Source organism: Notamacropus eugenii, chromosome 6 (assembly GCF_028372415.1).
Source record: "Notamacropus eugenii isolate mMacEug1 chromosome 6, mMacEug1.pri_v2, whole genome shotgun sequence".
Lineage (NCBI taxonomy): Eukaryota > Metazoa > Chordata > Mammalia > Diprotodontia > Macropodidae > Notamacropus > Notamacropus eugenii.
In genome coordinates this window covers 34,968,252-34,982,402 of record NC_092877.1, presented here as the reverse complement: position 1 = coordinate 34,982,402, position 14,151 = coordinate 34,968,252, and the positions used below count along the sequence as shown (strand labels likewise).

Sequence of the window (14,151 nt, the reverse complement as noted above, 5' to 3'; positions counted from 1 at the left end):
AGTGCTTCAATATCTGAACTTACTTTACCTGGTTCTGCCCTTCCTTGTGTCCTCTTGGATCTACAGTGGGAACCTTGTGTGGGAAACAGGACTCATGCCCACCCCTTTGTAGTTCTTCATATTTTTGATCAAAGTAATTTAGGGGGAATTGATTTAAGGAATTAGTTTTCTGTTACGAAGGCTGCTTTTATTATACTCATGAACACTCCCATACCCCCCCCCACACACACACACACACTCAAAACATACAGCCATTCTCTCTGTACCTAAAGGAAGAAGGCTACATGGGAAGTTGTATGTCTTCATACTTTTGCTGGGGATATTACCAGCTATTATCCTTTGATAGGAGGACATGGAAAAGAGTAGCCCAGGTTGAGAAGGCATAGATTGGTTGTAATCTGCAGTGGAGGAAGGAGTACTCTCCTTGAGGAAAGCATAGATCCATTTGAGATACTTCATTATGCATAAAGGAGATTCTACTCCATCACCCAGTTATTTAGCCACCACCATTCAAGTGAAAGTTACTTTTAAATTTCATATCTGGAAAAGAGATTCACTTTAAGCCTTTAAAAAAGGTTAGGGTTGATGATTTTTTTTAAGTGAATATCAAATAAAATAGAGAAATGTCATGTACCAAACTACAGAGCAATTTTTCAATAGGAGTATTTTAATAGCATGAAGTAATTTTCTCCTCCAGAGACAGTAATTGAATGTAATAAAGCTTACAGTGACCTAGCTTAGAGCTACATGGGATAACCTTTGATTTCATGGGCTGGAAGAAGCTAGGCTTAGGCTGATGATAATAATTGCCTATTAAGAGGGAAATTCCAATGGCATAGTCCAATATATGTACTGAGACATGTTCAAGATAAGTACAAATTAACCTCATTTGATGAGAGAGTTCAGTGGAAAGAACACTAACTCTAGACTCAGGGGAACTTGTTTGAAATTCTGCCTCTCACACTTATTACCTATGTGACCTTGGGCAAATCATTCAGCCTTCACTTCCTTATTTGTAAAAAGTGAGTGACTGGACCAGCTGGCCCTGGAGGCCCCCTCTAGAGTCTTTTGATTCATTGAAATATTAAAGACTTCTAGTCTAATGCAGGCAGCAAAAAAATCAAATAAATACACACGCACACACAAACCAGATGTGACATTTAAAAGTTATCCCCATCTGGGTGGGGTTGTTTGAAACATACTCGGGAAGGATGGCCCTGGGTACACTGTCTGAGTCCTTTGACTTGCTGAACAATGAACAAGCATTTATTAAGTATGTACTATGTAGACCTTCTGGAATGCCCCTCCCCTCTTATGGTGCCTTGGGGAGAAAGGGAATCAGTAATTCTATGTCACTTAATATGTGCCAGGCACTGGACTAAGTACTTTACAAATATTATCTCATTTGTTCCTCTTGTCCCCATTCTCCAATAAAGAATACTCAGGTTAATACTAGTTTCCAGTTGAGAATACTGAGGTTAATACTGGAGGTTAAGTGACTTGTCCAGATCATACAAGTAGTAAGCATGTGAGACTAGATTTGAACTCTCAACTCCAGGCTCAGCATTCTCTACTAAACCTTAATTTCTTCAAGTATATGAAAGAAACAACACTCATCCTTATTCTTGTTGGGGCAAAAAGACGTAACCTTTTAAAGTGAAAAAGGTTACTTGGACTAGGTAAAAGGAAAGGTTTTCTTAATTAAAGTAGCTGGTGGCCTCATGGAGCGGGTCTTGGCTTTCAACTCTTGCCTCAGATACTTACTAGAGAGATGACCTAGATGAATCATTTAACCTCAATCTGCCTTAGTTTCCTCATCTGTAAAATGGGGATGATAATACCACCTACCTCCCCAGCTTGTTGTGAGGATAAAAGGAGATAAGATCTGCAAAGCACTTGCAAACCTTAAGTGATCCATTAATGTTAGGAATTATTATTTTTATTAACTAAAAAGAAGTTAGATTCCTGTTTTGGGGGAGATTTTGAAAGAAATCATGGTAAAAACCTTTCTTGAGTGGTTTCTAGTTTTACTTGGAAGCAAGAATCTGGCTTCCCATTTCGGACCTCATAGGCCAAAATTGTTAAAATTCTCTATTTAGTCCTTTTTCCGATTAGCATGACTCTCAAGGGTTTCCACTAAAATCATTGGGCTTCTCTTCAAATTTCTAGTTAAGAAATTATTTGGAAGCCTGTGGCGAACTTCATTTAAGTGTTTCCTTGGCTCTCCCCATCCTCATCCCAAATTATTAGCAGAAGGAAAAGAGCCCTTCCCTAGAGCCTTGTGGATACGGGGCTGGCAGGAGAATTCAACTGTGTCCTAGGGCATTTGCCACTTGGAGGTCTCAGTGAGGATCATAGTGTGGCCCCCACCTCTCTCTTCTCCCATTTGGTGGTAAGGATAGACAAGATCATGAGAAGCAGTGGGCTTTGGGAGAATGGAGCTAAGACAATCAAGTATTTTAAAAAACCAAAAAAATATTTTTTTTTACTATCCTTCCCTTCATGCATGTCACTGATGAACTGTCCCCATCACCGAATGGCAGTCTCTGCTGGCTTTTGCCCTTCCTTGTTCCAGCTCCTACTTTCTAAGCGAGGTGGAGGCTTCTGTCCCCTTCTGGGTAATCCCAGGGGCTCCTTTCAACTGTGTTGAGAACAGCTAAACTCTGGTTCCTTCCCTGTGTCTTGTTCCAGGTTTGGCTTCCCAGGATTTCTCCCTTTTGCTCAGCTTAGGGTGTTTGAGGCTAACTAAACAAGTACCACAAGCCCGGAGACTGGACATAAGATCCTGGGAGTTGCAGGGGGCTCCCCTCCCCATAGAGAAGGGGCCCTGCAGCACCTAGCTTAGAGATCTCATGGGCCTGGGCATGTATGACCTTCCCTCCAATTCTGATGGCTGCTATCTATATCCTGAATAAATTATTGTAATGTTCTTGAGCCTTCCCATCTGTATAATGGGAAGATTAGATGATGACCATAGAATCCTAGGTCTAGAGTGGGAAGGCTCACTCCTTCATTTTACAGATACTGAGGTTCGGCAGATGAAGTGATCCACCCAAGATCACACGGGGAGCAACCATCAGAGCTGGGATTTGAGCCCAAGTCTCCTGACTTCAGAGTCGGTGCTCTCTGAGGTTCCTTCTACCTCCAGATCTATGATCCTCTATATATCACTAAGTGAACTGGTCTTCAGTTCAACCATCCACCCTGGTCTAAAGGTTTCCTGAGAGTCAGCACCAGGTGGAGCTTAAACGTTTGTGTCCTGTGTTCTCAGTTGTTCGGCCTCCCTGGGAAAATGGCCCTGTGGGCTAAGAATTCTACCTGCATAGAATCTTACCTGAGGGACGGTGGTTTATTGGAGAGGCCAAACAGGGTCACCATGAATTAATCAGCTATTTGTTCATTTGAGAAGAGGTATCATGGAGTACTGGAATCAGCCCTGAATTTGAAGCCTGGAGACTTGGATCTGCTGCTTCTTGATCATGGATTGGATAAATTACTTTACCTCTTAGCCTCAGTTTCCTTTTTTTGGAAAATAAGGTCCAAGGGCTAATAGATGTAAAAATCTTTGGTCCTGAGATAATGTTTTATATCTACAAATAACTGGAAAAAAGGCAATGCTTAAAAGCCAGAAGCTATAATCTGACTTATTATCATGTGTTGTGTGAAGAAAGAAGATGGGATAGGTTTGGACAGAATGGGAAAGGAAAAGGAAGAGAAGGAAGGGAAGGAAGAGGGAAAGGAAAAGAAAGGAAGCTGTTAGGGAAAAAGGACATGCAGACAAATAATACGAGGGAAATATGATAACGAACATGTATAAGATACAGAGAAAGTGCTCTGGAAGTTTGTCCTAAGGAATGAGAGCCCCTCTGGTTTGGAGGATTCCCTCCATCTCAGAGATCCCGAGCAGTCAGTGTACAAGGCACTGGGTTACTCCTCTGCCTCCTGCTAACCTGATGGGTGGGGGGTTGGGCTGTGCCTTCAGGTGGACACGCACATCCATGCTGCAGCCTGCATGAACCAGAAACACCTGCTACGCTTCATCAAGCACACATACCAGACGGAGCCTGACAGGATTGTCACTGAGAAGAGGGGTAGGAAGATTACGCTCAGGCAGGTGTTTGATGGTCTTCATATGGACCCCTACGACCTCACTGTGGACTCCCTGGATGTCCACGCGGTAAGTTGATCCACCTGGGTACTGCCAGCAGATGTGGGGGAAATTACAGAGAGGCCCATATTGGCTTAGCACAATAATAATTCACTATCTCATATGACTTGAGATCCCCATGCTCATAGTTGTCCCCACTGGAGTGGTAGGGAAGGAATACACTTCTCTGACCTTTGGATTTTATATTTAAAGGGCTTTTCCCTCCCTCTTCCCATGCTCAGTCTAAGACTCCTTGGGCATCCAGAGTAGGCACTCACTGGGGCTCTTTTTTTCCAGGGCCGGCAGACCTTCCATAGGTTTGACAAATTCAACTCCAAGTACAACCCAGTGGGAGCCAGCGAGCTTCGCGACCTGTACTTGAAAACTGAAAACTACTTGGGTGGAGAATACTTTGCAAGGATGGTCAAGGTTAGGAACCTCTGTTCTGTTGCCACCTGCCCCTCACGATGGTTGCAGAGTAGAATGGGAGGGGATTGGGATCTAGAAGATGGGCCAACCCTGGCATGGCCAGACCTCTTCTCTCCATTCCCCTCCCCCCAGCCTCGGGTGAGAGGATGGGCTGATTTCAGCTGCCAAATGCCCTATGTGCCAATCACAGCTCCATTTGTGATCTCTGTCTGTTTACTAGTCACCTTAATTCATACACATCAGGATGTCACCCTTGTGATGTCTTTACTCTTCGAATACAGAAGGACAGACAACATTCTGCTTACCAGTCAAATGAAGGAGAAAAGAGTGGGGCCAGGTTATTACCAATCAGAGATCATGGAAACCCAGACTAGAGTTTGGGCACATAGATGCAGAGCATCAGGGATAGGAGAGACCTTCGGAGTCTGCTTGTTCAACCTCCTCAGAAAAGCACAGGATTTAGAGCTGGGAGCAGCCCTAGAGGATACCAGGTACAGACCCCCTCATTTTACAGATGAGGAAATTGAGGCTTCAAAAGATAAGTTGGCCTGTCCAGCATCACACAAGTCTGGTACAATAATGGCAGATACAGAACCAGATCACAGACTTGGTAATTCCCAGTTTGGGTGTCTTTCCCCTTCAGCACCTTTCTGGCTGCAGTTTGTAGTGGGGCCTGAGACTCTGCTGATCCTTAGGGGTTGCTGTGCCTGGTCCCAGAGCTATAGTTGTGCCTCAACTTGGGGCTCCCAGGGATGCTGTGATGGTGATTTAGTCCAAAGGCAATATCAATGAGAGGAGAACAGATGAACCAAGCGATAGCATGAAGTACATAGGTTTGCTCTAACAAAGAACTTCCCCATATTAGATTAAGTGACTCAGAGAGCTTTGGAATCTGCATTTTCAGCATGGGAAAGGTATCTAACCCAATCGAAACCTAAGCTTAGATAGATAGTTTAGTTTAGATGGATGAGACAAGTGGTACAGTACAGAGTACTTGCTTGGAGCCAGGAAGACTCATTTTTGTGAGTTAAAATCCAGGCTCAGGCACTTACTAACTGTGTGACCCTAGGTAAGTCACTTAACCCTGTTTGCCCCAGTTTCCTCATCTCTAAAATGAACTGGAAAAGGAAGTAGCAAACCACTGTAATATCTTTGCCAAGAAAACCCCAAATGGGGTCATAGAGAGTAATACTTGACCAAAAGAACTGAACAAAAACCAAAAAATGCTTGGGTGGCAGGGGGTTGGATGAGATGACCTCGTCAGGTTCCTCTTAGATCCAGAATTCCATGACATGGACACAATAGCCCATCCACCTAGATCCATCTAGATGCTGCTCAAAGCTAAGAATGCTCTTGAATTGACCCAGAAACTCTTTTTGGCCACAGGAGGTGGCTCGGGAGCTGGAAGAGAGTAAATACCAGTATACAGAACCCCGCCTGTCCATCTATGGGCGCTCCCCCCTGGAATGGCTCAGCCTGGCCAGGTGGTTCATTAATCACAAGGTCTACTCCCCAAACATGCGCTGGATCATCCAGGTTCCCAGAATCTAGTAAGTGAAGGCCCTGCTCACTGGGCTTCCCCATCTCTCACCCCAGCACTCCATTCTTCCAGCTGCAATTACTCCCCCCTTCCTTCCACGCTCTCCTCTCACTGCCACCACAGGGTTCTTCTCCTTTATCTGATACCATTTTCCTCTTCCTCTTCATGCCCAAGCTTTGGTTGTGTGCTTCATTCTTCTAGCTCTGGCCTTAAGGCTTCTTTCCTAACTGAGGTTGGTGTGAGAATGATCCCTAGTGTGGAAAGAGTACTGGCTGTAAAGTCAGAGCACCTGGGTTCGAACCCTTATTAAAAAATCTATATTATCTGTATGACATTGGACAACTCACTCAATCTTCCTGGGCCTCAGCTTCCTCATATGTAAAATGAGTGAGTTGTATTAGGTAACCTTGAACATCTCTTCCAACCCTAGGTCTATGATTCTATAATCTATGATCATTGTGTTTATTTTGCTACAGTCTAGTTTTGGATTTTTTTTTCACTCACATGATGGTTCCCAGGTGACACTGTAGGTCTCTCTCCTTCATATCCGTGATTTTCCTTAGAGAAAGCAGGTGTCTCTTGAGTGGGGACATTTGATTTTTCATTAGGGATTCTTCCTTTAAAGATCTTGTGGGAAGAGCTGTATTGGTGATTGCTAAACATCCAAGACTAGATTGAGATTCCCAGGATAAGTCAATGGTTGGGAGGCAGAGGATTGTACTGGAACCTGGGGCCACCTACCAGGGTTCTGTTTGTACTCGCAGGGATGGAGAAGACCTATTGGCTTGGGAGGAGTCAAGCTGCTAGACTGGAGGTGACTGCAAAGTTGAGGACAACTAGTAGAGGGAGGGAAGAAGATCAGAAGATCTAGGTGGGAAAGGATGAGGGGGAAATTAAGCAGGGAGAAGTCACATGAAGGTGAGTGGAGAGTGAATGGCAGTTAAAAATCCAGAAGCGCTCCCCAAAACAGCAGGGCAGGAGGAAAGGAATCTCATGGCAGGTAGAGAGGAGGCCGCCAGCAGTGTCCTCATCTTGATTCCTGGGGAGGACACCACACACAGAGAGGAATTGTTTATAGACTTCAGTTAGTCAATCAACAAGCATTTTAAAGTGCTTAATATATGCCTGTCACTGTCCTAGGTGCTGGAGATACAGATACATAAGTGGAAAGTTGTAGAGATTAAGATTTGGGTTGATGGTGGGAAAACCTTCCTACCAATCGCAGATGGTTAGAAGTGAGAGGGACTGCCTCAGGCAGTAGTGAGCTTCCCTTCACTGGAGGGAATAACTACTTATTAGGGAGACAGGATTCTCATTCCTAGATTAGATGAGCCTTGAGGTAGCTCCCACCCCACATACAGAGATGGATCTTGGCTGCTAAGCAAGGGGCTGGTTGGTTACTCAGGCATTTGCTAGTGGGTAGCGGAGTCCAGAACCATGTTTTTTTCTGTCACCCAGTGACATATTTAGATCCAAAAAGCTGCTTCCAAGCTTTGGGAAGATGCTGGAGAACATCTTCTTGCCTCTTTTCGAAGCCACAATCAACCCCAGGGATCACAAGGAACTTCACCTTTTCCTCAAATACGTAAGTTGGGGCATTGTGCTGTGGGGCTCCTTCTCTTCAAGAGTCAGGGACCATGGGGTTATCCTGACACTGCCTCCTAAGGCCACTCTCCTTATCCACACTTGGTTCCCAGACCAAGGAATAAAGCTAGTGGTTATCACACACCCTAGTGTCCTCTTCCCCCTCCCCCCTACTCTGGCTTGCTGCTCTCTCCTAGCATTCTAGGTGGTCCATGCCCCAGAGGTGACCCTGAAGGACTCACATTCTTCTAAAGAAACAGCACCATTCTGGACCCTTAGATGGCCAGAAGATGAAAAATTGGTTAGTGCTATGGTTGCCCCCTAGTGGGCACATGAGAGAAATGCATGTGTTTACTGGGTTCCCATTTGTTTTGCAGACCCTCCTATGTGCCTGCTGGTCTGAAAGAGGAGGGGGGGTGGGATGCAGGAATATGAAACTCTGTCATCTAGAAGGCCACTGATGCACAGGAAAATGTCTGCACAGAGTTCCTTCCTGAAAAAGCTCAGGGTCCCTTTTCTTTCTTAGAGATAGAAAATGCTAACTCAATGACTTTAAATAAAGCACCAGTAACAAAGACGTCATTCAATAAATAGGGCAGCTACAATTATGTTTCAGCCATATTATGGCTGGCATCATGGCACAGAGAAAGAGAAATGAAGATTGGAAGAAGTGTGTGGAGTGGGGGAGGGAGGAAAGGGGAGAGACCAACAGAGATAAAGAGGTGGGACAGTGAAGCACAGGGAAGGAGAGACGGAGAGGGAGAGACAGAGATACAGTGGGGGAATGGGGTGAGGAAAGGGGAAAAAAGGGAGAGGGGGAGGGAGGAGAGAAAGAGGGAGGAAGGAAAGGAGAGAGGGGGAGGACTGAGAAGGGGTAAGGAAAGGAGGAAAAGGAGAAGGGGAGAGAGGGCAAGAGAGGGTGGGGGGGTTGCCTTTAATGTCCATACCGACAAACAATGGCTTTCAGCTCTACAGCTTTGGTGGTTCTTTTGGGCTTGGGGGTAACCCCTTAGAAGAGGAAACCACGGACTGGGAAGTTGGACTGTGGGGGAGTCCAAATTCTGAGACACATCCTGGCTTTCCTTCCTTCTTAGTGTTGGGTGTTCAGGACTTATTCTTTTTCCCCACTAGGTGACAGGCTTTGACAGCGTGGATGATGAGTCCAAACATAGTGACCACATGTTCTCTGACAAGAGCCCTAACCCAGACATCTGGACCAGTGAGCAGAACCCACCCTACAGCTACTATCTGTACTACATGTATGCCAATATCATGGTGCTCAACAACCTCCGCAAGTAGGTGCCCTGACATCATCCCTTGACCTCTGCCCAGGGCCTAGCCAAAGATTATCCTCAGTTGTCAAGTTGGAACTGGAAGAAACCTTGGCAGTCATCTACTCCAACTTCCTCATTTTACAGATGAGGAAACTGGGGCTCAAGGAGTGGAATTACTTACTCAAAGTCACATAGCCAATAAGTGAGAGGGGGGACTTTGACCCAAGTCTTCTGACTCCAAATCCATCACTTTTTCCACTTTCCGACCCTAACCTCTGGTTTGTCTTCCCTTCCTAAACTTTAACCTCATCCCCTGATTCAGTTTCCTCTTGGGCCTAACCACTCACTTGATCCTCTACCCACCCTTGCTCAGAACTTAACCCATCCCTGTGCCTAACTAACCTTGTTCTTCCTCTTCCCAGCCTCCATTTTCCTCCAAAAATTAACAAGCAGTTATTAAAGTGCCTACTGTGTGCCGGCACTCTACTAAGTGTTGCTTGTGAACACTCCCTGTCCACAAGTTTACATTCCAACCTTTCCTCCTCACAGAGCTAAATGCTGCTAACTCTAACCTTCCTCTCCCAGATCTAGACTCTAACGAGTCTTTCCACGTGCCCCATGCCCCTTGCTCCCCTTTGCTGGCTGTTAAACACTTAGAACTCTGCCTTCCGCTCTTCTCAAGTCCTAATCCCTAACTTTGGTTCCCCCCTCCTGAGTTGAACCTCTAACCATGGCCATGAAGAAATCCTTGGTAATTTAGGAGAAAGCAGTTTTAGTTGAATGGTGAGGTTGGAAGCCAAGCTTCAGAGGGTTTAGAAAAGAGGGAGAGGACGGGAAATGGAGGTTCCTGTTACAGACAGCTTTCTCAGAGTTGAGCCATGATAAAGAGGGGACACTCAGGATACCCCCTAGCAGGGATGGACAGATCAAAGCAGGGTTCTTTAAGCATGGGGAAGACATGGGCATGCTTTCCTTCCCTTCTTTCCTCCCTCTCTCCATCATATCTGGTACTCATAAAAACAATTTTTTCCCCTTCCTCCCTCTCCTCTCTATATCTGGCTCCCCCCAAAGCCAGCAGTTGGTCTCTGTTGGCTCTAAGAGGTCAGCCTCTTCCCAGGGAGCTGTCTGAGTTAATTACTGTGCATATTTGATGAACAAAATGGCCCAAGCACAGACCTTTGAGGCTTGTTTTCTATCTTTGTGGGAAAATCTGTAGACAAGTCGGCAAACAGCAGCACCTTGACCTAATTGGATGGAGGATGTCTGAGCTAAGGCCAAGTCTGTCAGCATCTCCTCCTCCCAGACCAATGAGGAAGGATGAGGCAGGCTGAGAGCAAGTCCCTGGGCATGGCCAGGGAGCATCTCCTGAGGCCCTGAGCCAGGTTCCTGAAGGACACAGAACCTTGTTTTCACTCCCTTGCCTAGAAAAACCCAGAGAGGGCATGTAGACAAGGCACAAAAGGATCAAAGGTTTGGGGTGGGACAGGAGGAGAAGGGTCTTGAGTGGAGATGAGAAGAGCTAGAATGAGGTGGAGCTGATGGCAGAGGGGGTGGCTTGATGATAGATCCCAGAGATATCAGTGCTAGTTTGCAGGCAACTAGACTTTGAGTCCTTAATATGTGCCATGCACTAGGGAGACAAAATATAGGCAAAAGTATAGTTCTTGCCCTCAAGGGGCTTATATTCTGTTGGAACATACATGTACTCTTCTGGACCACTTGTCAAGAACACTGTCCAGGGGCTTTGTGTTCAAGTATGGGGCAGACTGGATGCCCTCTGGCGTCCCTCCCAACCCCCAGATTCAGTGACTGGCCCCCACTCTCCTCTTCCTAAAGATGAGACAATTTCCCACACGGGGAGTAAGTGAGAAAGCTGAAGCTGAAGGCCCCACTGCCCATATGGTCCTGAACTAGCCCCATCTTCTTTCCCACAGGGAGAGGGGAATGAGCACCTTCTTGTTCCGGCCTCACTGTGGGGAGGCTGGTTCCATCACCCATCTGGTCTCTGCCTTCCTGACTGCCGACAATATCTCCCATGGACTGCTGCTCAAGAAGGTAGGTGCCTGTGCACTTGGCTGATGCTGAGCAGGTTGGCAGCAGAAGGTCAACCTTGCCTTTTCAATCCTCAGAGCTACTTGAGGGTGTCTTGAGCACACCCTAAGGTCCTCACTAGCTCTGGAAAGTTTGGATATGGGGAGGGTCTAGGAGACCCTGAGAGTCTACCTGTGCCCTGGTGAGAAGAAAGATACTCTATGTCAGGGCTAGTGTCAGAGGGACTACTGGAAGACAGCGCCGATAACCTAAGGGATGTCTCCATTTGGAATCCTAAGCCTGAACTGGTCCATATTTAATGGTCGCAGTTATCCTTGGAAGGGCCTTTGTCTATCTGTATATGAGATAGTGGATAAAACTGCTGGTCTTGGGAACAAGAAGACCTGAGTTTGATTGATGCCTCAAGTACCTACTAAACATGACTGCTAGGCAAGTCCCTTAACCTCTCTGGGCATCAGTTTCCTCTTCTGTAAAATGAAGGAGTTGGATTCAATGACCTTTCAGCTCTAAATCCCCTGGGATTCCAGTATGGCTCCGCAAGACAATCTAAGCCTGCTGATCCTGCCAGAGACAATCAAAGCCACAGGGGCTGAACTGTGCTCCTGGGATATAGTTCAGGGACCTTTAACTGAACCCTTCCTCCCCTGGAACTGGGACTGGGAAAACTCAGCAGTCAGTGAAGGTCCCTGTAGCCTGGCATTGGGGAAGGCTTCCTCTTATTACGTATGGACTTTAGAGAGGTTAAAAGGGCTACATCCAGAGTGAGCTGGGACATCCCCTGGAACCAATGGACAAAGTGTTTATGTTGGTTCAGGCGGCAGGTGCAGTGGTTGAAAGCAGGCTGACCCAGACATTCAGGCACGTGGAGGGTAGGGACTGAGGGCTCCAGCCTCCCAGTTCCCATAGTCACATACCTGCGGCGTGATGGAGATCTCACACATCCTTTCAAAGCAAACAATGCCCAGACACAGCAAGCTGAGGCTTTGTTTCCACTGATCCTTTTCCTGTTATCTGGAATTGCCTTGATTAATGATGACAGATTCCTCTTCTGTTTCTTACCAGAGTCCGGTCTTGCAGTACCTCTATTACCTTGCCCAGATCCCCATCGCCATGTCTCCCCTGAGTAACAACAGCCTGTTCTTAGAATATTCCAAAAACCCACTGCGAGAGTTTCTGCACAAGGGACTCCATGTCTCCCTTTCCACAGATGACCCCATGCAGTTCCATTATACCAAGGTGAGCAAGCATTGGGGAGGGGCTTCTCATCATTGGTCAGCTTCCCGGACCCAGGCAGTGACAACTCTTGCTTATCCTGGTAAGCTGAGACTCTGAGGCAGCTGGGTGACACAGTGGATGGAGAGCACTAGACCTGGAGTCAGGAAGATCCAAGTTCAGATAAGGCCTCTAGTGCTTCCTAGCTGGGTGACTCTGGGCGAATCACTTTACCTCTCTCAGCTTTGGTTTCTTCAACTGTAAAATGGGGGTAATGACAGTGCCTATCTCCCGGGGTTGGAAGGATCAGATGAGATAATATTTGTAAAGCGCTTACTTAGCATAGTGTAGATCTTAAATCAACGCTTATGTGTGCCCCACCCCGCCCCGCCCCAAGAAAGTCCTAGCTCCTTCTAGTCGTAGTTATAGTAAAGCTTAGACTATCGCGGATGAGCTTTATGATTTATTCATTATTCAAACATTTAAGCACCCATATGTGCCAGGCCTTGGGCGATACCCATGATAAGGAAAGTAAGAAGAGGCAAGGTAGTAGGACTGGAAGAGAGGTTAGTGGGATGAGGACCCAAGGAAGAGAGGGTGGTCAACAGTCCTACGTGCTTCAGAAAGGTCAAGGAAGATCAGAATTGAGAAAAGGCCATTGGATTTGGCAATTTGTAGGCTACTAATATTAGATATAATTTGAGAGGCCAAATTTTGTCCTGGTTGTGACAGCAGGAAACAGATTCCAAGCCCCATACTTAAGGAGCCATACTGCTGGTGATTCCTAAACCTAAGGCCTCTCCCTTCCACACTTGCCCTCCAGTAGAAAATTGTCTTTGTACACTCAGTAATAAGCAGTGTTTGGTTGCCAAGGGAGCTCCCTGTCTCCGTGTTGATCTCAACTATTCTGCAGCTCATATAAAGCTTTAGAAAGCTGCCTCACACCCAGGATTACACAGCCAAAGTGTCTTAGAAATTAGACTCGAACTCAGATCTTTCTTCCTGATTCCCAAGCCATTTCTATATTCACTATACCATACTGCTTCTGGCATACTGCAAGGGCCAAATATTTGATGGATTTAACTGAATTTCAGAAAGCCATGGAATTAAGGCCTTTGAGAGTCTGGAAGCCAGAAGGCTTTCTTTCCCACTTTCTCTTCAGGAGCCTCAGTGGTCCCTGCAAAGTCTCCTTGCTCTTAGGATGATTCTGATTTGAGTTTTGGCTTCAGGTTCTCCCACTGGCTCCACAGCCTAATGAATGTGGTTTTTCTTGGGGGACTCATCAGTGGGGTGTTTCTACAGGAAGCCCTCATGGAAGAGTATGCGATTGCGGCTCAAGTGTGGAAGCTCAGCACGTGTGACCTGTGTGAGATCGCTCGAAACAGTGTGCTCCAGAGTGGGCTGTCTCACAAAGTGAGTGGGGTCTGCTAGTTGGGAAGGGACTTGGGTGGGCAGAGCACAGGGAAGTGTCAAGCCCTTTGGAATACTCTGTGTGGAGGCAGGCAGTGGAGTGAAGTGTGGGCTTGTGCTCCATGTCCTGGAGATAATCATATCTGTCATTTAGATGGCATGGTCAAACTTGCAAAGTGGTTTACATTCATGAGCCTCACAAAAGGTGCTGGGATAGTCAGTCCATTTTATAGATAGAACTGGGGTTCAGAGACATGAAGGAACTTGTTGAAGATCTCAGAGCTAGATTTTTCGGGTAGGACTTAGACCCAGGTATTTCTGACCCCATAGGCAGCCCTCTCATCCCTAAGTCATGAAGATGGTCAGCTGTCCTGGCTCCTGCAGGCCCTTTTGATCAACTTGGAGGGCAGGGGCATACAGCCTGCTGATATCTGGGACAGACTGGTCTGATGTGTTTCTCAGGAGGGTGTAAAAGCTCCATGCCATCCTCAGCAGTGGCCTCT

General features: G+C 46.4%; 1 protein-coding gene across 2 annotated transcripts in view; it reads left to right on the top strand.

The window, feature by feature from the left end:
• The window catches only part of AMPD3 (adenosine monophosphate deaminase 3), a 77,391-nt gene that overhangs the window by 59,846 nt on the left and 3,394 nt on the right, over positions 1-14,151 (top strand). For both annotated transcript variants that reach the window (XM_072619452.1, XM_072619451.1), the window contains exons 7-14: positions 3,983-4,177; positions 4,445-4,576; positions 5,963-6,126; positions 7,575-7,701; positions 8,832-8,995; positions 10,909-11,029; positions 12,089-12,262; positions 13,541-13,651. In XM_072619452.1, coding sequence (XP_072475553.1) covers positions 3,983-4,177; positions 4,445-4,576; positions 5,963-6,126; positions 7,575-7,701; positions 8,832-8,995; positions 10,909-11,029; positions 12,089-12,262; positions 13,541-13,651 — 1,188 coding nt within the window. The remainder of the gene's footprint in view (positions 1-3,982; positions 4,178-4,444; positions 4,577-5,962; positions 6,127-7,574; positions 7,702-8,831; positions 8,996-10,908; positions 11,030-12,088; positions 12,263-13,540; positions 13,652-14,151) is intronic.